Below are 25,622 nucleotides of genomic sequence, written 5' to 3'. Positions count from 1 at the left end.
CTGTTAGCCCAAGACAGGAACCATTCCCAAAGCTAACCCTTCAGAAAGGGATTGGACTGGAATAGGGGATGGAAAGTCATACTGGTGAAGAACGAGCTTCCTGGATCAAGTGGACACATAAGACTATGTTGGCATCTCCTGTCTGGAGGGGGGATGAGAGGCCAGAGGGGGCCAGAAGCTACCCGAATGGACACAAGGAGAGAGAGTGGAGGGAAGAACTATGCTGTCTCATTGGAGGGACAGCAATTAGGAGTGTATGGCAAGGTGTACGTAAATTTTTGTATGAGAGACTGACCCGATTTGTAAGCTTTCACTTAAAGCACAATAAAAACTAATTAAAAAAAAAAATTCAGTGTAGATCAACTCATTCCATTTTGTATTTACCAACAAATCATCACATTGGTCTTATAAATCAAAACCAGACCAGTCCCCTAGCAACAACTCACCTGAAATAAGGCTGGAAACTGCAATTAGTGAAATAAGTTTTCTTCTCTTTCACTAAATGCTTTCCAAAGATGCCATCTGAAGATACACAAACTCGGCAGCTTAAAAAAAGGTACCAACAACTATCAAAACAAATTTCCTAGGTATAAACACATATTGAATAAAATTAAAGAATATTCTAAACTAGACCACTAAGTTTCTTATTTAATTTCAAGTCACAAAATATTAAGAAAAAAGACCAGAAGAGTTCATATGCACTGTATTTGACAAATACAACTCAATACCATTTGAAAAATACATATACTGCAAATAAACAAAAACTTTTTTCTGCTCTTTGCCTAATGGATGTCACAGATACACAAAAGGATGCAGGCCAAAAATGGGCAAGCAGCTATAGCCAGATAAACCAATGCTGCCTTTACCAATTAAGAGTTCTAGCATTAATAAGCAGATGTATGCAATTCTGCTAAGCTGCTAAGTGAAGGTCAGCAGTTTGAACCCACCAGAGAATTGATGGGAGAAAAGACCTGTCTATCTGCTAGTTAAAATCACAGTCTAGGAAACTCTATGGGGCAATTTTACTCTGTCCCATAGGGTTGCTATGAGTTGGAATCTACTAACTAAACTAGGCTGGACTTAACACACACAATCCTCGCTCTGTTTATATACACATACACACACAAAAAAAGAGAATATGCATTTACTTTAAGGAACATAGTCCTTCCAACAAGGTAACTAAATTAAGGATTGCTGAAATAATATTGCTTACAGTTCCATGGTTCTAAGGAATTAAAACAAGGGATAAAAACCAGGTTTGACATAATCATCCACAAATTCATCACTTAACCAATAATTTTAAGATGATGATGTTACTATGGTGTATGGTGACAGATCAGTGATGCTCCATTACATACTCTCAACTGATTCCCATTATGACCAACAGTCGACAAATAGCCATGGTAAGTCATTTAGTCTGTGGTCACAGCTAAGTAACAAATTCATAATCCTGGCATGAACACAATGAACTGATCAACTGAATCAATTAGATGAAGACCAAGATCATATGTGAGTATTTTCAATATAAAAGTTAACTCACATTAAAAAAAAAAAAAACTGTTACACCAGCCTAGTACACCAAATCCATTCTCTTCCTTAGAGATTAAATATTTTACTAAGATGTAAGATATTCTTATACACCAGGCATTATATTCTTGGTATTGGGGATTCTAAGATGAATAAAATACAGTCCCAGTTTTCAAGAGAGATAAACATAGAGAGAGGATGCTATGAAAGTAAAACAAAACACCTCTGTAGAGGGACGGGGCAGCCATTTAATTACAAAGGTCACCCATGGCTTGCCACATACGGCTCACCTGGCCAATCAGGAGTCGGGGAGAAGGGTCCTGTCCTCCCTTATCAAACCAGAGCATCCAATCTAAACATACATGCCCAAAAGGGGCAAATCTAAAATTTAGATAAACATTCTTTATAGTCAAGGGTGGAAGATATGTTTTATTCCCCAGCTTAAACCCACAAATGCTTCAGGTTAAGGAATCTTCCAAGAGATAATGCCTGAGAGCAAAAGGCAAGCAGGAGCTGGAACAAGAAATCAATGCCTCATCTTCATCTCCACAGACATTATCATTTTGGACCACGACAACAGCCCCTAATTAGGTTCTCAACATCCACTATTGCCCCGACAATTATTCTCTACTCTACAGAGTGATCTTTCGAAAACACAATTCTCTCTCTCTCTACACACACACACACACACACACACACACACACACCGTGTCATTTAAGTAAAAGGTCACCTAAACTTTTTACTGCCTTAGAATAAAGTCCAAACACTTTCATATGATCTGTAGCCCTGGCACCTACTAATCACTCCTGCCACTCACTGCCTCACTTGATGGGCTTTTCAGTCTTTGGAGCTCCTTCCCGTTTCCAGGCATACCAACCGGGCTCCATATCATGATGCATATGTAATTCTCTTCTCCCCCTCTTCACCCAGTTAACTCCTACGCATTCTTCAGGTCTGCGCTTAAGTAACACTTCTTTAGGCTACGTTACCAAAACCAAAAAACCAAATCCACTGCCACTGAGTCAATTCCGACTCATTGCAACCCTACAGTACAAAGCAGAACTGCCCCACAGGGTTTCCAAGGCTGTAATCTTTATGGATGTAGACTGCCACAGCCTTCTCCTGAGGAGCAGCTGGTGGGTTTGAATCGCCAACCTTTTAAATGGTCTCACTGCACACTGTACTCTTCTTTCATAACATAATTACAAAAATAATTATAGTCTTCTTTAATTCATTTTAGCAACTATTTTAGATTTGAGGTGGTCCAAGAATACATGATGAATGACTTAGATCACAAGGACTACTGATATTCTCAAAATTATGAGCAAAAAAAAATTTTTTTTGAACTAAAAACATCAAAAAGCCTCATAAAGTCAGTAAAGTACAGATGCTGGGAGACAATAAACCTGCATGACTGAAGTAAAACTGAGAAAAGTAAGCACTTGCGACATGCCTGGAAAGACTAGTGTGAAATCCTTTATTATCAAGCTATTTTTTATATTTTTACATTAACATCTTTTCAATAAAGGTAGAAGAACAATCCCACCCCACCCCTCCATGAGAGTAAGATTCAAATTCAATTTTTTTATTCAAGTAATGATGACATACTGGTAGATGAGACAGAACACTCTAATGGAGAATGAAGCAAAGGCTCATAGAGAAATTGTTTCTGATCTTAGTTTCCAGAGGACCAAGTCAAGGACAGAAAAGCTAAAGGGGTACAAGTACAGCATCACAGAACAGAGAAGGGATGAAATTTAGAAAAGAAGCAATTTAGGTGAGTAAGGGATTTGTTCCTAAGGTCATATGGGACTGTACCCACTGGTGCTGAGTTGATTCCAACTCACAGTGCCCCGATATGACTGCCCCATAGTTTCCAAGAAGTGTCTGGTGGATTTGAACTGCCGACCTTTTGGTTAGCAGCCATAGGCTCTTAACTACTACGCCACCAGAGTTTCCACCCAAACCTAGTGCCTTCGAGTTGATTCCAACTCACAGCAACCCTACAGGACAGAGTAGAACTGCCCCATAGGGTTTCCAAGGAGCAGCTGGTAGATTCAAGCTACCGACCTTTTGGTTAGCCATCGCTCTCAACCACTGCACCACCAGGGTGCCTCATATGGGACCAGCTCCCTATATTCCAGTTCAGGGCTTGTTCCTAATGAAGCATATTAACAAACAGGTTAACCTAAGAATTGTAGGAAGTTGCTGTTTCTAAATGTAACTTATATATTTGTAGAAATTATGTTTTTTAAAAAATGGCTTTTTCCTAACTATATCGCATTCCCTAAAAGCTCTCTGAACTAAGGGCCCTCAGGTGCTTTGTCATTTAAATGCTAAGTTTATTCTCTATTTCCTCTTACTAGCAGTGTCTCAGTTTATGAATCTGTACAACAGTGCTAATAACACTACCTCTACCTCCTCAGATTTTTCATAACATTAAATGTGTTAATGCATGTCAACTACCTAAAACGTAGAAAGCACTCCAAAAATCTTAGCTATTATCCCCATTATGTATGTTATTATCTAATTAAACTGATTTGTATCAGATTTGGTAAACACCGAAGACCGAAGTTTCCTTAAACTTTTATAAAACGTCTACCTTCAGATCAAAGACATGTATTATTTTTTGCTTAGAAAAATGATTCCCGTGCAATCTACAGTCTTGGAAGTCCCCAAAATATCAGTTATTGTCAATATTCATCCAACCTACAATAATCAAGTTAACAAAAAGTTTGATGCAGCAAAATCTCATTCTCAGTTTCAGGATCAGCAAAACTCCCTACCTTCCCTATTTTAACACTGGCAGCAGAAAATTAAGTGCAATTTTTAAAAACCAGCTTTATTTTCCAACTTAACCAACAGTAGCCAAAAGCTAACTACCAATAAGATATACGAAAAGGCTGTATGATTAAAACACAAATTTCCTCTACAACATAGCCTCAGACAGTTGCTCCAACCACATTTCTTCTTACACCCAACCTGTCCCTCTCCCAGCCCAAAAAAACCTCATTTACCCTCTATAATCAGACTCCTCGTTTGCCAAACACAATACCAGCATTCCTGCCTACAAATATTTGCTCATGCTCTTTCCTTCACCTGAAATGCCTATTGCTCCTCACTAGTGGTGGCACAATGGTTAAGCACTCGGCTGCTAATTGAAAGGTCTGTGGTTTGAGCCCACCAGAGGCTACGTGGAAGAAAAGAACTGGCAATCTGCTTCCATAGGATTACAACCTAGAAAACTCTATGGGGCGGGTCAACTCTGTCGTATTGGGTCACCTGAGTTGGAACTGACTCTGCACACAACTACTTAAGATCCAGTTCTCCCCTGGTCAAAAGCAGTATCGCTCTCATCTGTGTTTCAGTGACATTTGTTCTATACTTATCCCAAATTGCATAATATAGATACCTGTACATGTCATAATCTTTCCTATTAGACTGAGGTCATGATAAACGATTTCACTTTTAGGCTTTCCAGTATCTCAACACAGTAACTTGGGTATGTAGTAGACACTCAATATGTAATTGCTAAATAAATGAGTGCATTAATTTCCACAAGACTAACAAAGTCTTATTTAGTAGAGTTCTTCAGAGCTCCAGCTTTAAAAACAAGTAAGAATGACTGGTAATTAATGTATCATTTGTTTTTTGGTTTAGATACCAATAGTTAAATCACATAAATGGCACAAGTCCCCAGCAATCCTACTGTTCTTTAATTCATTTATCAAACCTTTTTTATTCTTCTGACCATCACCAGATAATGACAGTCTGTGTTTAAGTTCTTTCATAAATTTGGAACTAAAAAAAAAGTTTGATTTCCAGACAAGCCCACAAAAGCCATGACACCACAATGTACCTAATTTTATTTATTTAAAGACCCAAACCACAATGGGTAACAATATTCAGAGGTCCAATAGCATGCCAAAGCACACCTGTATACCTAGCAACAGGGTTGCAGGCTCTTTCCTTCCTCTCTCTCTCTCAATAATCCTACCACAAATCACCTGGCAAAAGGAAAAAGTACTTCCCCAGTTCCATGGCACTGGCATCTAAAGCTAGGAAAGCAGCTAATCAAAGTGAGAAAAGGAGAGTGTAAAATGAGACTATGGCGGGGGGGGGGGGTGCTCCAAAGAATTAGGAAAAAGAATTGGAAGAGGTCAGAACCTATCAAGATACCTCCTGCCCCTAAAAGACCTTAAGGACTCCTTCCAGCCTCATCTCTCCCACTCCCATTAACACTTTGCATTCCACCATACAGAACTACTTATAGTTTTCCCCAACACATCATAACGCTCTTTCTTGTCTCCGTATCACTCCATGTGCTAATCTACTTAGAAAGAACCCCTTCTCCATCTGCCAAATCACTGTTGCTAATTGCCACTGAGTCAGCTCCAACCCATGGCAACCTTATGTATAACAGAACAAAACATTGCCCGGTCCTGCTCCATCTCCGTGATCTTTGAGGCTATTTTGTCAATCCACCTCATTCAGTGTTTTCCTTGTGATTGCTAATCCTCTACTTTACTAAACATGATGTCCTTTTCTAGTGATTGGTCTTTCCTGGTGACATGTCCAAAGTAAGCAGGAAGAAGTCCTGCCATCCTTGCTTCTAAGGAGTACTCTGGTTGTATTTCTTCCAAGACTGCTTTGTTCATTCTTCTGGCAGCCCATGGTATATTCAGTGACCTTCACAAATACCACAGTTGAAATGCAATAACTCTTCATCTGTCCTCTTTTTTCACCGTCCAGCTTTTGTATGCATACGAGGTGACTGCAAAGACTACGGCTTGGGTCAGGTGTACCTTGGTCATCGAAGAGACATCTTTGTTTTTTAGCACTTTGTAAGAGGTCTTTTGCAGCAGATTTGCCCAGTGCAATATGTCATTTGATTTCTTTCCTGCTGCTTCCATGGGCATTAATTGCTAATCCAAGTAGAATGAAATTCTTAACTTCAATTTATTTCCCCATTTTTCATGATACTGCAAATCATCCTTAAACCCTGCTACCTCCCCCGTGAAGTTTTCACTCACCTTCCCCAAAGTTAATTACTCCTTCCAATACTTCGATACTTTATGTGAAAAGTATTACACATTTATCTCAATGTATAGTTTGGTTTGTACATTTTTACACTATTAGACCTCATGCTCCTTTTAAAGTAAAGATGATGTGTAACTCATCTTTTTATTTTCTGGCCCTTGATCACTTTTTCTTAGCACCACGCTTATTGTTTCTCACGAGGATTTGCTTCAGTACTGACCAATGTTAAACAGAACTCAATTTCAGACCTTTTGCCCTACATCCTTACTCACAGGGCAAGCACAAGATTTTCAGTATAAAGTTATCTAGGGAATTTTATTAATAACATCATAAAGTAAAGATTTGCTCCTATAATTTCCCTTTTTCCACACACGTGCTTCAAGTAAAATAAAGTCACTTAAAATGATAAACTCGTGTGTCTTTAGGTACACAAATGACTTACGATTTATCTACATTTCCTTTTCAAAAGAAAACTAATTTGCATTATCATAGGCAACTTATCAAAAAGTCACAGATTGCAATATAGGCTTCATTAAAAGCAGCACAGAGAACGGGGGAGAAAGCAAAGCTGAAGTAGGTAGGAGGAAAAAGCAAACAAAGACAAGGCCCCACTCATTCATAAATCCTATTAAAAGTATATACTTCAAGAATTGGATGGTGCCCGGCTACCATTACTGAACATTTTGAGCAAAGATTCTATAGAAGAATCCTGATCAAAAAAGGGAAAATGCAGAAAAGAATTTCAAATTCTCATGGACTCCAGACTTTCTGGAGCTATGGAAGCTGAAAGAACCCCTGAAACTACTGCCCTGAGGTAACCTTTAAACCTTAAACCAAAAATATCCGCTGAAGTCTTCTTAAAACCAAACAATAGTTTAGTTTAACTAATAAAGAACGTCTGCCTTGAGCCATGTGCTCTTTCAAGATCTGTATGGGATCAAACCGGTAACAGCAGCTCTGAAAGATTAAATAGGAAACTTAAGAGGCAGTGAGCGAGTTTATGTTAATTGGGGAGGAACAACTCAGAAAAGGAGGGTGACAATGGTTTCAGTTTCACAACTCGAAGAATGTTCAATGTTACTGAAGGGACCATGTACAGACTGTTGAACTGGTATGTTTTGCTGTGTATATTTGCAACGACAAAATTAAAAAAATTTTTTTAAGTATATACTTCATTTCTTATTAGCTTTATTTACCATTTAAATGCTTTGCCAATGTCCTGTAACAAGATATAAGCACTCAGCAAACAACACCTGATAGCATTCTGCTTAAAGATGTTGACTACTGCAGACAGCATAAAGTCCAACAAGTACTGCCTGGAATTCACTCTGAACAACTACACGTAACAGCAACAAAAAAAGCAGAAGAAAAATCACAAGATTTGACTAAGCTCATTTAAGTCAAACATACCAAAAGTAAGTATACCATAGAATAAAGAATTTTTAGTGTGTGAAACTGCCCTAACTTCACTCGATAACCTAACTCTGCAAGTTTATTCCCACCTTCGTGATTCTTTGCGTTTTCAAAAAATAAAGAATAAAAATTTACTCAATCTGCCTACCACTAACGACTATTCTGATGAGGGCCGTAACAGATAATCCTGAGAGAAGGAGAGAAAAATGTGAAACAGAACTCAAATTCTTAAAAAGTCCAGGCTTACTGAATCAGTTAAAACTAGAGGACTCTCCAAGACTATGGCCCTGAGATACTCCAAAAAACCTTGATTCAAAACTACCCTGAGGGCACCTTGTTACCTAGATAACAAACTGGCTCATAAAACAAAGAATATTACCAGTGTGTACTGTGCACCTTTAAAAAGTCATCTACAAAACCAAATGGTCAACAATTAATCTAAAGCAAAGATGAAAGGGTTAAGGGGACAGGGAAACCAGATTATTAGAAGTGAAACATCCAGAAGGGAATTAATGAGAATGGTAAAACATCAGGAAAAAATGTAACCAATGTCTCTGAACAGTATGTGCAGTAATTTGTTAAATGAGAACTTAACTTGCTGTGTAAGCTTTCACGGAAAACACAATATAGTATTATCTTAAAAAACTGTTTTTACTTGACCATAGAAACAAAAAGAAATTTATGCTAACAACTACTCGTAGAGAAGGCTATTATTACTCCTACAAAGTCGGTGATCTTCCTCTTCCTTTATATGAAAGGAGATTCTAAAACATTAATAACACATTTAGTAATCCCCCAAGAGAAAGTCATCCCTCCTTCATTCATTCAGCATCTTTTCATTGCACACTTGCTATGCAAATCCTGTACTTAGCATAGTAAAAAATACACACAGGTTCCTCGATAAACAACTATAATTATAGAGGCTATAAACAATTATTATATATAAAAAGTGTCATGATGGGAAAGTACAAGATACTATCGAAGCATATGGCACTATTGTATGTGGACAAAAACATATATAATGACACTCATACAAGTATATATTATCCTCACACATTGTGAAGACCATACTGACAATCTAAAAAAATTCACACTGGATTAGATTAAGCAGTTCATCCAGCTGAGAGAATGTTTGACTCAAATAATTCCATTTAGTCAATGAGCTATGCCCAGTTCTGAAGGCTGCCATCGAGGAATTTTTTTTCCTCTCCCACTATTCTCTATTTCCATACTATATGGTGGTAGTAGAGGTGGACTCCATTCAAAAGAGAGGAAAAACTCAAATATCCTTAGTTTTCCTTAGTATCACCTTGGTTCTTCATACCATATACAAAAATTATCTCAAAGTGAAACAAAGCCTTAGGTAAGAGCTAACACTATAAAACTCTTAGAAGGAACCACAGGTATAAATCCGCTTAACCTTAGATTGGGCAACAGTTTGTTACATGTTGACATCAAAAGCACAAGCAACCAAAGAAAAAATGGATAAACTGGACTTTACCAAAATTAAAAACTTTTGTGCACCAAAGGACATTGTTAATAAAGTAGAAACACAACCCACAGAATGGGAAAATACATTTGCAAATCATATGTCTAGTAAAGGTCTAGCACCCAGGATATATAAAGAATTCTTCTAGTATTCAGAATACATAAAGAACCCAATTAAAAAGTAGGCAAAGAACCTGAATAGACATTTTTCCAAAGAAGATACACGTGTTAATAAGCACCTAAAAAGATGCCCAACATCATTAGTCACCGCAGGCTCAATGCTTTGAAGTTGAATCCGACTCATAGCGATCCTACAGGACAGAGCAGAACTGCCCCATAGGGTTTCCAAGGAGCGGCTGGTAGATCTGAACTGGTTAGCAGCAGAGCTCTTAATCACTATGCTACCAGGGCTCCATCATTAGTCACTAGGGTGAAGAAAATCAAAATTGCAATGAGATACCACTTCACACCCACTACCAGTACCACTTGCAATGCAACTGATTTCAATTCATGGCAACCCCATGTGTGTCAGAGGAGAACTGTGCTCCATCAGGTTTTCAACAGCTGACTTTTCAGAAGTAGATCACCAGGCCTTTCTTCCAAGGTGCCTCTGGGTGGACTCAAACCTCCAAACTTTTGGTTAGTGGCCCAGTGTGCTAACCATCTGTACCACCCAGGGACTCCTCATATCCACTAGGATGACTATAATTTTTTAAAAACGGAAAATAACAAGTGTTGGCAAGGAAGGATGTGGAGAAATGGGAACTCTCATACATTGCTGGAAGGAATGTAAAACGATGCGTGTAGCTGCTGTGAAAAAGCCTGGCAGTTCCCCAAAAAGTTAAACCACAGAATTACCATATACCCCAGCAATTCTACCCCTAGGTATACATACCCAAGAGAACTGAAAACATATGTTCACCTAAAAACTTGCATACAAATGTTCATGACAGCATTATTCGTAATAGCCAAAAAGGGGAAACAAAACAAATGTCCGTCAACTGATGAACGGATAAAATGTGCCACATTTTATACAGTAGGTATCACGTGGCAATAAAAAGGAATAAAGTATGGATACATGCTAAAACATGGATAAATCCTGAAAACATTATGCCAAGTGAAAGACACAAGACACAAAAAGCCATACATTGAATGAGTCCATGTACACAAAAGGCCCAGAATAGGCAAATTCAGAGCTGAAAGTAAAGTAGCGGTTGCTAGGGTTTGGAGGAAGAGGGAGATGGGAAGCGACATTCTTTTGGGGGTGATGGAAGTGTTCTAGAATTATAATGGTGTTTCAATACTAAAAAGCACTGAATTGTACACTTAAAATTGTGAATTTTACGTGAAGTGAATTATAGCTTTTATACAGTACAAAAAATAAATAAATCATCTTGCCTCACAATGCCCCTTTTCTTATTAGTTTCAGTTAACTGCTAATATTTCAAATTATTCAATCCCATGTATGAATCAAATTTCTGCAAACACTCAAAGAGCATCAAAAATGCTTGCCAGTCCTCTCAAATATGAATACCACCCTCACTACTTATTTTGGTATCTATCTGAATGACATTAAGATTTTCATATACTAGAGGTATTTAAAATATGGTACATCTATGGTTCTGGGTTATGTGTCTTAAGCACCCACAAGAAACTCTATCACCAGTGCATAAAATTTTAAACATACACCCACACCCACAACCGTTGTTCTCAGAGCTTATAGCCTAGCTGAAGAGACCTATAACCAGGAGAAACATGTACATTAAAACAGAGCAACTGACCATATTCTGCGAAGTAACATGTATGATACACCTGCAACCTTTAGTGAGGGTTTAGAAAGGCATACTGGTCTCCTCAACACCTATTCCTCGCTTAGACTATCTCATTATCTGACATTTCACATTTAGGACAATAGTAAAAAATCTACTACCTGACTATTCACATTAACAACGTATGTCTGGCAGTAACAAATGCCAAGGTGCGAGACAAGAGTAACACAGGCTGTGATAGTTAAGGTTATGTGTCAACTTAGCTGGACCATGATTCTCAGTGGTTTGGCAATTATGTAATGATGTAATTTGGCAGTTACGTAATAATGTAGTCATCTTCTGTTTGATCTGATCTGGCCATCCCCCATTTTTCATGTAATGCCTATCTTCACATAACAACCTGGTCTTTGGAACCTAACCACTTCGGTAAGTGGGGAGTGGCTGTACTTTAGGAAGCACTATTTACATACATGATAATGTGCACTCCTAGAGTTGTACAAGGAAGCAGCTCTGATAAATATTTCAAATCAACTTCTGGTCTCCAATTTAATTTTTGAAATTACACTTCCAGCTTTTAAGAACATGTCAACAAAAATGTTCATTCTGATATGATGCTCAAATTGAGCAGCTGCAGCCAACTTTTTTTTGCTGTCGAATTAATTTTGAAAAACACCTAATATATCAACAAAACTAAACTCCTAATGCTTCATGGGTTCCATAAAACACAAAATAATTTGTTAAAATGTTTTCTTTTTTACCAATGCTAATGACTGACTTAATAAAACCAAGTGATTATCATCCACTACAACTAAGATAAATGCCATGGGAAAATAATTACTAAATGTCTACTGGAATAGATCTCTATACTGTGTCCATAAAGTCATGGAATAGTCTGAGCTCTATAGGGAGACTGTGTAATTATTCAATTTATATTTACTGAGCATTCCCAGGCTCAATGACTAGGTATTCTGGGAAAAGATACAAAACAATACAGAAAAGAATGTTTCCCATTCTACAGAGAAAACACACATGAACCCAATATGTATGTATATAAGCATGAAAGTAACTACAGTTTAACAAAGTTATACATTTTAAATGGTGATAACAATGTTGGAATGACAGGACCAGGGAAGTTATTCAGTAATGTTTTTAAGAAAGAGGGTTTAGTTTAAATGTGAGTGTTAATGAAAACAAGGTGGCTTTAAAAAAAGGAGGAATCTGTTTTGACAGAGGGATGAGAAAGATAGTTTGTGTCCAAGGAATGGTTATGCGCAAACGCTAATAGTTTGGGGTCAAAAATTTATTTTGGCACAACTGGAAACTAACCTGCTTAGCTACAAAGGAAGAGCTTGGATGAAAAATCTTAATTAAAAATTTGAAGACAAATCAATCAAGAGTCCCATTTAATACAAGGCTTTATAAGGCCCTTGGGAAATTTTTTTAGATATTATTGTTAGGTTCTTTTTGTCCCCAGCAGTCTCCATTCCAAGTCACACTGCACATTCCTTCCAATCTACTGAACAAAATGATGTAATCAAAGGATTACGCAACATCTCTTCATCAAAGTCCTCCAATGGTTTGGTCACTGTTACCCACCAAATCAAATCCAAAATTACTTCGAGAACTTAACCAAACCAACCAGTTGCTGTTGAGTCAATTTCGACTCATGGTGACCCGTGTGTGCAGAGCAAAACCACACTCAGGAAGGTTTTCATGGCTGTGACCTTGTGGAAGCAGATCACCAGGCCTTTCTTTTAAGGCACCTCTGGGTGGGTTCAAATCACCAGCTTAAAAAAAAAAATTTTAAAGTGCTACAGTCTAGCACTTACCAATTTGTGCCACCCAGGGACACCTTTCAGAGTTTAAAGGATCTTTTAAATCTAGTTCCTCTCTGAGTACCTTTTTGTCCCTTCAAATACGCACTCTCCCATAAATGCGCCAACTTTGTTTCTATCTTAATTTTGTTCCTATTGCCTCTAAGTTTACTCAAGACCAAATAAAAACTCCAGTCCAGTTCCAGCTCATAATCAATCTGAATCTCCCAAAACTAATATAGAGAAAATGCCCTTCCTCCCCACAGCCGGGTTCATCACAGAATGATTACATACAACCATCTGGGGTCTCCAATAAACTATGGCTTGCCTTCTTCCCTTCCAATACTCCTCTTTCCTGTCTCCTATATCGGAAAGGCAAAGTTATTTCTGTTACAGTTAAAACAAAGTTAAACTGTAAACAGTTATTTCTGAATTTTTTACAGCCGTAAAGTAAATCCCCCATATAGAGGGAGATACATTCCTGAGGTTGTAAAACATCACCAACCAAACCCATTGCCATTGAGTCGATTCCAACTCACAGCAATCGAATCAAAGTTCTTTATCTACCATTCAAAGATCTTTAACCTTTCTTTTTAAAAATATGGAATTATAAATCATAAAATATGGAAATATAAATGACTAAGAATTTTTCATAAGCCTTCAATAGTAAAGAACTTATTAAATTGCCTTCAACCTGCTAGCATAAAATTTAGTATCAGAAATGTTAAGCAGTTGAACACTGCTCACAAATATCTAATCACAGCCTGGTCTAGCCACTGTACTTTTTTTTAGTCTCAGAACCATCACTCTTAAAAACTGAGGATCCCCAAAAACTTGTTTACGTAGGTTTTCTCTATTGCTATTTATAGTTAGAAATTAAAACTAAGATTTTCAAAAATATTAATCCATTTAAAAATACTACAAACCCATTATATGTTAACATTTTTCATGAAAAATAACTAATTTTCCAAAACAAAAATCTAGAAGAGTGACGTTGCTTTACAATTATGCAAATCTTTTACTATCTGATTTAACAAGAGATAGCTGAATCCTCATATTTACTACTGCATTCAGTCTGTTGTAATATCACACAGCCTTTAGTAAACTTCATTGTACACTCATGAAGGAATGGGAATGAGAGAGTCAAGTAACAGCTTGGAGCCCTGATGGTGAAGTGGTTAAGAGCTCGGCTGCTAACTAAAAGGTCAACTGTTCAAATCCACCAGCCACACCTTGGAAACCCTAGGGGACATACTACTCTGTCCTATAGGGTCACTATGAGTCAGATTCAACTCGATGGGAACGGGCTTTTTTGAAAATATATATACGAATATACTTTTGACTTTGCAAACTTCTTGAAAGGATCTTGGGGACCCTCAAGAGACCCTGGACTACACTTAAGAACCACTGTCCTGAATAAATGAATACGGTTTATTCACTTTCTGAAATAGAAAAGCATTTATGTAAAAAGTCACACTGAGATGAAAGCACAGGCTCTGGTCCCAGAGTGCCTGGTTCAAATCCCGGTTTATTCCTTCCTGGCTATGTGACCGTGGGTAAATTACTTAACTTTTCGGTGCCCTAGTTTCTTCTTCAGTAAAATGGAGATAATAACCAAACCTCTGATACAGAGTTGTTAAAAGGAATAAACAAGTTAATAAATGTTATGCTAAACATTTTTACACTAAACATTATTAACAACTATTTAGTACAAATAAGCACAAATAAAGTTTTGTTAAATAAATATAAATCTAGGGACAAGCACAAAGAACATGCCTAACTGTTAAGTATTACTACCTACACAATAATATAACTTGACAAGCCCTTACTATTCTGATAAATCTGGCAAATCACAACTGTAAACATAATTTTTAATACAAAGGTTTAGGTCCATCAAAATATTCTTTTAAAGGAATATCATTAGTCAAATTTAACAGCTCAGGAATAATTCACCAAGAAAAGAACCACATATACAATGAACGTATAAAACTCTAAAAGGTCAATCCAAAATTTTGGTTCTCTAGAGAAATGTATAAAACAGTTTTACTGGGAACATACTGAGGCAGAACACAAAGTAACGGAAACATCACTTTAGCCACCAAAAGAACAGGAAAAGCAAATACTAAGCCTTTATTTTTAAAGTCTAACCCTATTTCTGGAAACCCTGGTGGCGTAGTGGTTAAGTGCTACAGCTGCTAACCAAAGCGTTGGCAGTTCAAATCTGCCAGGTGCTCCTTGGAAACTCTACAGGGCAGTTCTACTCTGTCGTTTAGGGTCACTATGAGTCGGAATCGACTCCACGGCACTGGGTTTGGTTTTTTTGGTTTTAACCCTCTTTCTGGGTAGGGTTCTAACCTCTTACAGAGAAGCTTTCAAGGTGGATGAACTCCTTAAACTACTGCCCTAAGACAATCTTTAAACCAAAAATATCTCCCGAAGTCATCTTTAAACAACAGTTTAGCTTAACTAGCAAAAAAAAGTATGCCTTAAGAACTACCTGTATGGGATCAAATTGACAACAACAACTCAAAGATAGGAACCTTAGGGGGCAGTGAGTTTATATTAATGAGGGGGAACAACTGAGAAAGGAGGGTGAGGATGGGGCATAATTTGAGGATTGTAATCAACGTCACCAGACTGTACGTGTAGAACTGTTGAACTGGTATGTTTTGCTGTGTATATTCTCAACAATGATAAAATATATAAAATTTGGGCAAAAAAAAAAAGTCTTCGAGTTTCTTTTTCTAACTTATTTAAGGGAGAAATAATGATACTAAGCAATTTGGAACTTTAGAAAAGCTTTCACATTAAATATCCTAAATGATAAACATGGTCAAAATAAACGATTTTATTTAAAGCAATAGTAAAGATTAATTAAAATGAATTATTACTGATAAATACATTTTTAAAACATCTAATAAAATATTTCATACGTGTGCTTCACAAATCAAATGAGAAAAAAGCCAAGTCCTTTCATACAAAGTGTTTTGCTTCTTACCTGCCACTCTAGCTTCAAATTAAATTCAAAGACACCTCCAAAAAATTATTCAGATATACAAAATATTTAAGAAAGTAAACATAAAAAAGCACTATTATAAAGAGTAAAAACAGATGCCTAAAGCCTAATTTTTTTTGTTAAAGTAAATTAAGTCCATCAGTGAAGCCTAATTATAACGATATTTGGCTGAATGTCCAGTGCCTTTAGAGTTTCTTTTAAACTACATACTATTCAGAAACATAACTTGATATATCAAGGAGGACAAAAACTTACATTTGTGGGGTTAATACAACATACCTCCAGAGTCCCTGGGTGGTGCAAACAGTGAATGCGCTTGGGTTGCTAACCTAGAGTTTTGCGTCCACCCTTGGAAGAAAGGTTGGGTCATCTACTTCCAAAAGCTCAGCAATTGAAAGCCTGATGAAGCACAGTTTTACTCTGACACACATGGGGTCACCATGAGTTGGAATTAAGTGGAAGGCAACTGGTACTGGTAGACCCAGTTCATAATACACAAATCCTCAGGTTGTATCTACCATAGAGATACACTTATAATGGATACTTAATAAGCACTTTATCTTGACTTTGTTTTAGAGCATGTAAGGAAGATGGTGGTTGAAATGAAGTATTTCTGGAAATGAAACAGGGAAAGTATGGATTTAAAAAATGAAGCCATTATAACATAAATGTAAATATTATACAGCTCAGCAAAACATGTCACAATGTAAATGCCCAAGGGTAGTAAATTATACAAGTATACAAAAAGGAAAAATTAAGTATTCATATCAAAAAACAAACAGGATAAGAGTAAAATAAAGGTAGGTTGGTAGAGATGAGCCATGTTGTCAAATCAGATAAGACTGTTCTTAAAATTAAAAATTGAAATTAAAAAAAATTGTTATTTTGTCTATACTTCAATCATTATGGATATTCTAAGCATTCTATACTCTCTTTAAATGGAGTAAGATGCTAGTTTCTATGCACTATGGTTTGCCTTTCTCATAGCCATTAGAGAGGATTATATGAGATAACGGTGCCTGGCAAACTAAAGTCTGCTATTCTTCTACTTGAGGAGCCCTGATGGTAGAGTGGTTAATGCACTCTGCTGCTAACGAAAAGGTTGGCAGTTCAAATCTACCAGCTGCTCCATGGGAGAAAGACGTGGCAGTCTGCTTCATAAAGATTTACAGCCTTGGAAACCCTGAGGGGCAGTTCTACTCTGTCCTACAGTCAGAATCAAGAGCAGTGGGTTTGGCTTACTCTTCTACTTAATTACGGCCCCAGGGGCCTTAAGTTAAATGCAAATCATGTTTATGTTTTCAAATTTATTTAAAGTTTCAAAACTCTTTTCACATTAGGGACATGACAACACTATTATCTACTGACACCTATAAGCAAAGCAAAAGGTCTTTTTTAAACAAGAATGTAATATAGATAAGGAAAACTGTGCTTAATCTTGGCAAGAGAGTGCACAGACACCACCTCCACACTCTAAGGAAAAGCAACAGTTCTCAGCATATCTATGTTAAATACTGACATTTAAAAAATAAAATTGTTTTCATTAAGCTCAACTAGGTAGGGCTTAGTTTTTCGAGTTACTAAGAGCGGCAAGAGAACTAAGCCTTTACTATAAAGAGAAATCTCTAAAGAAAAAAAAACTACTTTAAATGTTAAATCTTTACATTAAAGCCTAAAGTTCATGGTGTCAAGATCAAGAACTGTCTGTGGACAATTTTCTCAAAGCATATTCAAATGTGTGGGAGGCAGGCATTTAGTTAAACCACTCATTGGTTAGACTTTACTTTTAAGAAATTTTCTTTACTGAAAACTAGTTATAAGGACATTTTGAACAACACAGAGAAAACATTATATTTTAAAACGTCATTGTAAAGAGTAGTGGCACCTTATTTATGCAGATTAAAAACAAATAAGCATTACCAGGAATGTTCAACTTCTAAGAAGTCTGGAACTTCTAAACACAGCAATGGTAGAAAAAACTACAAACGTGAGGTTATCCTCTAAGCCTAACACCAGTTAGCATCTGCAGTGGCTGCTATTACAAGGGAAAAGACTAACATTTATAAAACCACAAGCAAATATCACCCTTCTAACTTTATCTAACCTATTTTCTGGCAATGTGTTAAAAGAATGATTGCTACATTTGAAATAAGACAAAAGGATTTTTAAAAGCTGTATCCATTCTTGTTATAATTTAACATTTCGAATTGAGGAAATAGTTAACACAGTCACAAGAAGTATCTCAACACATCCCGGCCAAATAACTAACAAAATAACAAGCACAAGTGTTAGTACAAACCATAAAATTGCCAACTTTAAGTAATCATTGGAAGGGAAGTAAACAATAGAAGTGTCTACTCCAAAATTTCAGATAATCAAAAAAAAAAAAAAAAACAAAACACTATGGATTCACAACGCATTTGAATAAATTTCCTGTCTGTAAGAGTGTCACCATTTAAATATATTCTGCATTCTCTAAACACAGAAGGAATGGCAGTTAAAAAGCCGGCAAGATCTGGGTATCAGAAAAAACCAAGCAGTAATTTTTTTTTTTTTTAAACACTTTTCCACCGCCGAAGAACAAATCACAATAAATAATGGGGCTTGTCTGTAGTCGTAACCTGTTCTAACAGCACTTCTGAGGCAAAGTATCTTGGAAGAATTCACATTTTGTACATATTTTAAAAGCGCGAACCTTAGGACCAAAGTCCAAATGGCCAATCAAAATAGGACTCCTGACAGTTAATTCCCTTTCAGTACATGCTCACTCTTGTTTCAAACAGCAAGGTAACTTTCATGAAAGAGGAAAGTCAGTCAGACTAATATGTCCAGTAGCAATTTTAAAAAGGAACATATTATTGTGCCCATTTCCCTATTTCCCCCTGAAAAGCTTCAGGTCAAAACTCCGCTGAGTTAAAGCGTGGGTGATCCACTGAGCTTTGTACCTGGAGGTAAGGGAGTGGAAAGAAAAAGGAGGATATTACAGGTGGCTTCCAGGTTGGGAAAAAGTTGGGAGGAGTTAGCTCTATTAATTGTATCTAAATTAGTGAACGGAGTAATATTATGACATAAAAAAGCTAGTTCCTCAAAAGATAATCAGCAAAAAACGGAGTCTAAACTCAAGCTTTATCACTGACCGTGAGCAAATACAAAAAATAAAGCAAAAAGATCTTCTTACTAATGTTTTTTAAAAGAAATGCATGTTATGTGCAGGTATGTTTGACTTTATGTATTTGGAATTCCAACAGTCTACGCTTCACACACAAGCTTCTAACTTCAAACCGCCAGAGTTAACAGTTCCAGGAACTGATAAACTGATAGCAATATCAATAAACCTCTTTCCACATTCCTATTCCCATTTTGGGGGGGGGGAGAAAGGGGTGGGGTGTCTGACACTCACATCTCACCCCAAAGCGTGGACAATTACAATGATTAAATTCCACCAGAGGCAAAAAGAAATGCCCACTTTCCACAAAGCCTTCCCTACACCAAAGTAAATGCCTTTACTTTCACTCCCACAAAGAAAGTAATCTGAGATAAAAATCGGGTATTGGGTAGATTATTTAAACTGAGACGAAGGAATTTAACTGAAGCTACAGAGGCGAGGTAAGTCAAATGAGGAAGGGAAGGTGGAAGAGAAACTCAGGAAGGGAAGGGAGAAAAGGGAAAGGAGGCAGCACTCAGGGCTGCGGAGGAACAGGGATACGAATCCACAGAACCGGGCGTTTATGGAAACCCGAAGAAGGCTTACGGGGAAACAATGGGGCCATGAGATCCGGAGCGAGCAGGGAGACGCTCCGGCGAGGGCAACGAAGGCTGGATGGAAGGGAAAGCCGCAGCAGATAGAAGAGGCAGGGGGGTTAGGAGCTGGATGGAGAGGCAAGTTGGTCGGGTGTGATGGAGTACGGTGGCGCACCGGGCCGGGAGTCGAGGGTCTCCTAGGAACCGGGAGGGGAGTGGCTTGTCAGTGATTTTCAGACAGGCATCGGGAGGAACGGAAGCCGTGAAGGCAGGTGCCGTGGAAGCAAAAAGAACACAGCTCCGGCGAGCACAGGACCCGCTGTGCCAGATAAGACGCAGGGAGGGTGGAGGCAGCTGGAGAGGAGAGAGCTCGCGGGTCGTGGGGGTGGGGGAGGGGACGCGGCCGGCTTCACTCACAGTCCAGGTGCTTTTTCTTGGGCCCCATGATCTCGTGGGTCGTGGCCTTGCATACTGTCTTGGATACGGCCGAGCCGGTGACACTATGCTGGGCGGCGGTGATTCGGTCCGTCAAGCTCTGGCCGGACATCTCTGCAACTCCTCCGCCACCGCTCCCGCAAGGCAGTAGCGGGGACTGGGACCCCCAAGAGCCGGAGGGTCCCGACCGCCCACCGCACCCCCTACCCCTCACCGGCTCCTTCCCCGCCTGCCGGCCTGGGGCGGGGCTCAAGGCCGCGCGCTGCCACCCAGCCTAGAGAGAATTGACTTGTGTCACCCGCGGGGTCGGACACGGGGTCGGGCAATCCCCTGCCCCCGCCTCAACTCAGCCCACCCCTTCCCCTGGTCAGCTGAAGCCAGGCCGGGCAACAGGGACAGGCAGCTGCAGGAAAATGGCGGCGCCAGGCTCCTCCTCGGAGCTTTCCGGGCTGCCCCCGGGTCACGTGACTCGGGCACCGCCCCCTCCTCTCTTCTCCCGCCCCTTTTCCCTTCCCTTTCCTCTCCGGCGCCCGCCCTCCCCTCGCTCTGAGAGGGAAGAGCGGGGCGGTGCCCGCGCGTTACGTGATGGAACCCGCCCGGCGGGCGCAACAGGAGGCCCACTCGGGGGAAGTCTGCGGCCGGCCGCGTCACGTGACTGCCGGCCAACAGGTCTCCTGAGGCTGGGTCCGCGGGGGTCACAGAGGGGAGGCGGGGCGAGGGAGGGGTAGCGAGGCCGGCGGGCTGGGGGCGCAGGGCGGCGGGGCTGCTAGCATTCTCCCACCCCACCCTGAGGGTGTCCTCGTGCCTCAGGTTAAAACCAACGGCTTGACAAAGAGGAGATACAGCTGCCTGCACAGTTTCCCCCTAGGAAGGGGGTGTCAGGCCGCCGGCTTCCCGGCCTGTCCTAACAGAAGCAGGAATGTGTTTAGGAACGCTCCCAAACCGGCCGCCTGGCTCTAACAAAAAAGAAAAGGCTCCACTCGGCCTAATTTTTGAACCTGCCAGCAGGCCTCTCCCTGCTGTGAAACTGTTGAAGCGCTCTTACCTAACTCAGAAGAATTTTCTCCCTTTCCCTGAGAGGCTTGGAAATGTCACCTGTTTTTGTTTATCTATTCTCTGAAAACTCAACACGTTGCTGCCAGTCTAAATTTAGATACTAACAGGCCAGTGTTCATTCTCTAGGTTGTCAAATAGGACAGGAAACACATAGCTTCAGTGGAATTTGAAAAGGGAAGTAGTAGGATGACGTCAGTAGCGATTAGCGTGACCCTACAAGGCTGACTGCTGTGTTGATGAAAGGTCCAGACCATAGAAGGAAGTGAGAGGGGTGGGAAATGGAAAAGCCCCATTCAAAGAAGCGCAGACATCACTACTTGCCATCTCTCTGGGTATAATCTTTCTTCTTTTTGGCCTCTTTTCTCTTGTTAGGTGAGCCAGATTTTCAGAGAAAGAAGACATTGACACTGACTGCCCTGTGGATATTTTAGAGGAACCATTATGTCCTGGGAATCTGTTCTTTAGATCGAGAAAATATATTAACAAAGTCTTTTCCTGAAATTTTATTAAGGCCCGACCTTTAAGCGAGGTTTGTGAATAAGTTTTAAAATCTCTATGCGTGTTATGTAGTCATATGTAATCCTGCTAGTTTCCAATGAAATGCTAAGATACTCAGAAAGTCTGTGTGCACCATCTGCCAGCCAAATCCAGAATACTGTGGTTCAATCTGGTGACTCTCAAAAGATGCAAAACTAATAGATATTTAACATTTTATGTATTGTATCAGGAATTTTGTAGTCTCCAATTCTCCGCCTCCCCCCTTTTTTTCCCACTATGGCTGGTGGAATTCTGCAGCACCATGCTTTTGCCAAGAACATACAGTACTTAAACCAGCAGGCTTCATCTATGTCGAAAGAATGTCAAGCCAGCCTCAAATTGTAATCACAAAAATACAGTGACTTTCTTCAGTGCATCTGCAGTCCATCTGTGATTCGATGCCCATCTTGCTTTTCCATGTCCACTGGGCAGCAGAATTATTTTTTTTTTCAAGACGTGTCAGCCGTTCTTTCTAATGGTTCCACTGAATAAGTTACCAGTTGGCCGAAACCCCCCATCTGAGGTCCACATGAGCATGGTGTAGCTATCAATAGCTAAATATTTAATCATTAGGGAAAATGCAAATGTTATTCCTAAGCACAGGAAGAAACTTGTTCTTTTATTCATCACTGTGAGTGACATTCTAGGAAAATATTTCAGTTTTGCCAATGAACTTCTTCCAAAACCCAAACCAAACCCATTGGCATCGAGTCAATTCCAACTCACAGTGACCCTATAGGACAGAGTAGGACTGCCCCATAGGGTTTCCAAGGAGTTGCTGGTGGATTTGAATTGCCGACCTTTTAGTTAGCAGCCTGAGCTCTTAACCACTGTGCCACCAATGCTCCAATGAAGCTCCTTACAGACCACCTTTATGCAAATAATTGCGAACGTGTTCACATTATTAACGTACTAGCTTCTGTTAGAAATATCATTGTTTTTTTTCTTCAAGGGTACGTTTAGAAGTTTCTAGAGTTATAAACAATTTAGTGATTTTTTTGTAGTTTATATACAGTTGTAAACTGAAAGACACAGGAATTTAGAGGAAAACGGGGGCTTGTTTTAAGAATAGGAATTACTGACTTACTCTGTTTTATATGCTTTAAGTTTCTCTGTATTTCAATTTCTTTGGTCTATTCTCTGAAGTCCCGCAGATGCCTCAGACTTGCTATATGGCCAAAATTGAACTTCTCTGTGCTTGCCTATAGCCCTGCATCCTTAATCCATACTGATCCTCTCCTTTGTTCCCTGTTTTCATTAATTACCTCACTGTCTGCCTAGAAGCCCCACTCAAAAACCTATGATTCATTCTTAGCTCTCACTCTCCTATTTCCCTCATTCAGCCTGATTTACTTGTATCTCTCAAGTCATCTTCTCTCTAACACCATTTCTATTGCCTTAGTTCAAGCCTTTATGATCTCTTTTCCACCTAGACTATTCTGATAACTTCTTAGCTGATTTCTCTAAGATGTGGGAATCAGAATCCAGATCTTTCTGAACCTAAAATGTGATTATCTTGGTATTAAAATTAATGTAAATCCATCACTAAAATCCATCAGTAGGTCCTTCATCACTATGCTAGAGGTTAAAACTAGCCTCTTGATCTGGTGTACAAGGCCTTTCACGATCTGGCCCCTGCTTAACTACTGCTCTATGGGCCTTATCTCTCACCAGCTCCACGCGTGCATTCCAGCCGTACCATCCACTTGCCATTGCTGGAAGTGCAATGTTGTTTCACACCCCAATAGGCAGTCAGTAGTTTCCTTTTGTTACTCATGTAGTATCTTATACATCCTTCTGTTATCTAATTTTTTATTATTGTTTTATTTGCACATGTATGGGGAGCAGAGATAGCTCTAAGCTATTATTGTATCTGATACATGTAGACAAACAGAAGAATGCTGAATGAAGGCATAAATGAAAACACTTTGAAATCACCCCTTTTGATACCATCATGCCAAATCTCTCATTTAATAAAAACTGCCCACTTTTTCACACATATAGCATGTCCGTGCCATAATTACCATCTGGAGCATCACCCTTATTTCAGTACTTTATTAATTCATTCAAAAAATATATGTTGAACACCTACTGTGTGTCAGGCACCATTCTAGGTGCTGAATATTGTTCTAACAGTGAACCTATCATTCTCTGGAACTAATCAATTCTTATCTTTGATCACCAGCTTGAAGGCCTACTGCTTTAATTACTTACAAACGAACAGAACTAAAAACACAAGGAACAACTTGAATAGCACATGGTATTTCCTAGGCTCTCCAAATGAAAAGATATGCTGTAGAGAGGCATGTGGTGTAGGGAGAGGGAGCAACAGTTTTTGTTTTCAGTGCTCTTTTTGTGCTAGAAGGAGACCCTGGTGGTGTAATGATTAAGAGCTACGGCTGCTAACCAAAAGGTCAGCAGTTTGAATCCACCAGGTGCTCCTTGGAAACCCTATGGGGAAGTTCTACTCTGTCCTTTAGGATTGCTATGAGTGGGAATTGACCTGACGGCAACAGGTTTGATTTTTTGGTTTTTTAGTGCTAAAAACACTAAATTTTTTCATTAAATTATCTTTATAAAAACGAAACCTGCTGCCGTTGAGTTGATTGCAACTCATAATGACCCTATAGGACAGAGTCGTACTGCCCCATAGGGCTGCCAATGCTGAAATCTTTACAGAAGCAGACTGGTGGTGGGTTGGAACCACCAACCTTTCAGTAAGCCGCTGAGTGCTTTAACCCCTGCACCACCAGGGCTCCTAATTATCATTATAATAACCCTAAAAGAGTAGTGTGTCTATTTAATAGGAGGAAACAAACATGTCTCAGTAGTAACCTCCCCAGAATTCTACAAGTACTAAGTGACAAAACCAGTATTTAAAACCAGATTGCTCTGATTCAAAAACTCATTCTCTTTCCATTACTCTACCCAGTCCCCTAAGCCAAGTCTTGGCACAACTGCCAACATAGATTAAATTAATTCAACAAGTAGTTTTTACCTGCATACTATATGTTGATACACATTGCTAGATGCTAGGATATAATAATGTTCAAGCCAAATATGGTCACTGTTCTCAGAAATGTTAAAATCTTTAAGTGGCAACAAAGTAGAAAATATATGATTGGGGGAAAGAAAATATGCTGTGCTTGAGGAACCTTAGTGGTGTCTATTTTAAATTAAGAAAGTGAGAGAGAAAAGGAATATGAAGGAGAGAACTGACCAGAATTTTTACCATTTATTTCTTTTAGCCCATTCCCAAATCCAAAGAGAGTCCATTAGTTCCCTATTCCCACTCTTCTTAGGCATGAGGTTTATCTAAATTATCTTTTGACATTCTGTTGGCTAAGCTGATATGAACCCCTGGCATCCCCTTCCTCCCTTATCTTTCCATGTTTACACTCCTGATGTTGCCACATCTGTTAAAGATCATAACCTTACAAAAAGGTAAGAACTTTTCTTTGAATGTAGCTGAATTCTTGTGCTGGAACTTAGCCTTAAGCAGGTACACCCTGTCCAACTGTGGGACCCTTATTCAGGCTTTCAGCATATGTATATGTGATCAAAATAGTAACAGGTAATTTTGTTGATTACCTACCCCTGTGCTAAGCACATTACATGCATTACCTCAGTTAAACCCTAAAATGACCTCATGACCTTAAGGTGAGACAGCTTTGTGTTCACCAAACTGTTTCTTTTCCCTCTTGAGAACACAGCTAGACTGCGTTTCTCAGCCTCCTTTGCAGTTAGTTGGGGTCATATGACTTATTTCTGGCTAATAAAACATG

At 39.1% G+C, this 25,622-nt stretch overlaps 1 protein-coding gene and 1 long non-coding RNA gene across 13 annotated transcripts in view; one reads left to right on the top strand and one right to left on the bottom strand.

Annotated features, from left to right (window-relative positions):
- Nucleotides 1–20,356, bottom strand: part of PICALM (phosphatidylinositol binding clathrin assembly protein) — a 106,800-nt gene extending 86,444 nt beyond the window's left edge. For all 11 annotated transcript variants that reach the window (XM_049889609.1, XM_049889612.1, XM_049889614.1 and 8 more), the window contains exon 1: nucleotides 20,227–20,356. In XM_049889609.1, the coding sequence (XP_049745566.1) occupies nucleotides 20,227–20,356 (130 nt within the window). The remainder of the gene's footprint in view (nucleotides 1–20,226) is intronic.
- A 343-nt stretch (nucleotides 20,357–20,699) lies between these two features.
- LOC126078807 (uncharacterized) overlaps nucleotides 20,700–25,622 on the top strand; it is an 83,251-nt gene continuing 78,328 nt past the window's right edge. For both annotated transcript variants that reach the window (XR_007518161.1, XR_007518160.1), the window contains exons 1-2: nucleotides 20,700–20,913; nucleotides 21,673–21,829. This is a non-coding gene — a long non-coding RNA (uncharacterized LOC126078807). The remainder of the gene's footprint in view (nucleotides 20,914–21,672; nucleotides 21,830–25,622) is intronic.

This window comes from Elephas maximus, chromosome 7 (assembly GCF_024166365.1).
Source record: "Elephas maximus indicus isolate mEleMax1 chromosome 7, mEleMax1 primary haplotype, whole genome shotgun sequence".
In the NCBI taxonomy this organism is placed as follows: Eukaryota; Metazoa; Chordata; class Mammalia; order Proboscidea; family Elephantidae; genus Elephas; species Elephas maximus.
This window is presented reverse-complemented; position numbering and strand designations above follow the sequence as displayed.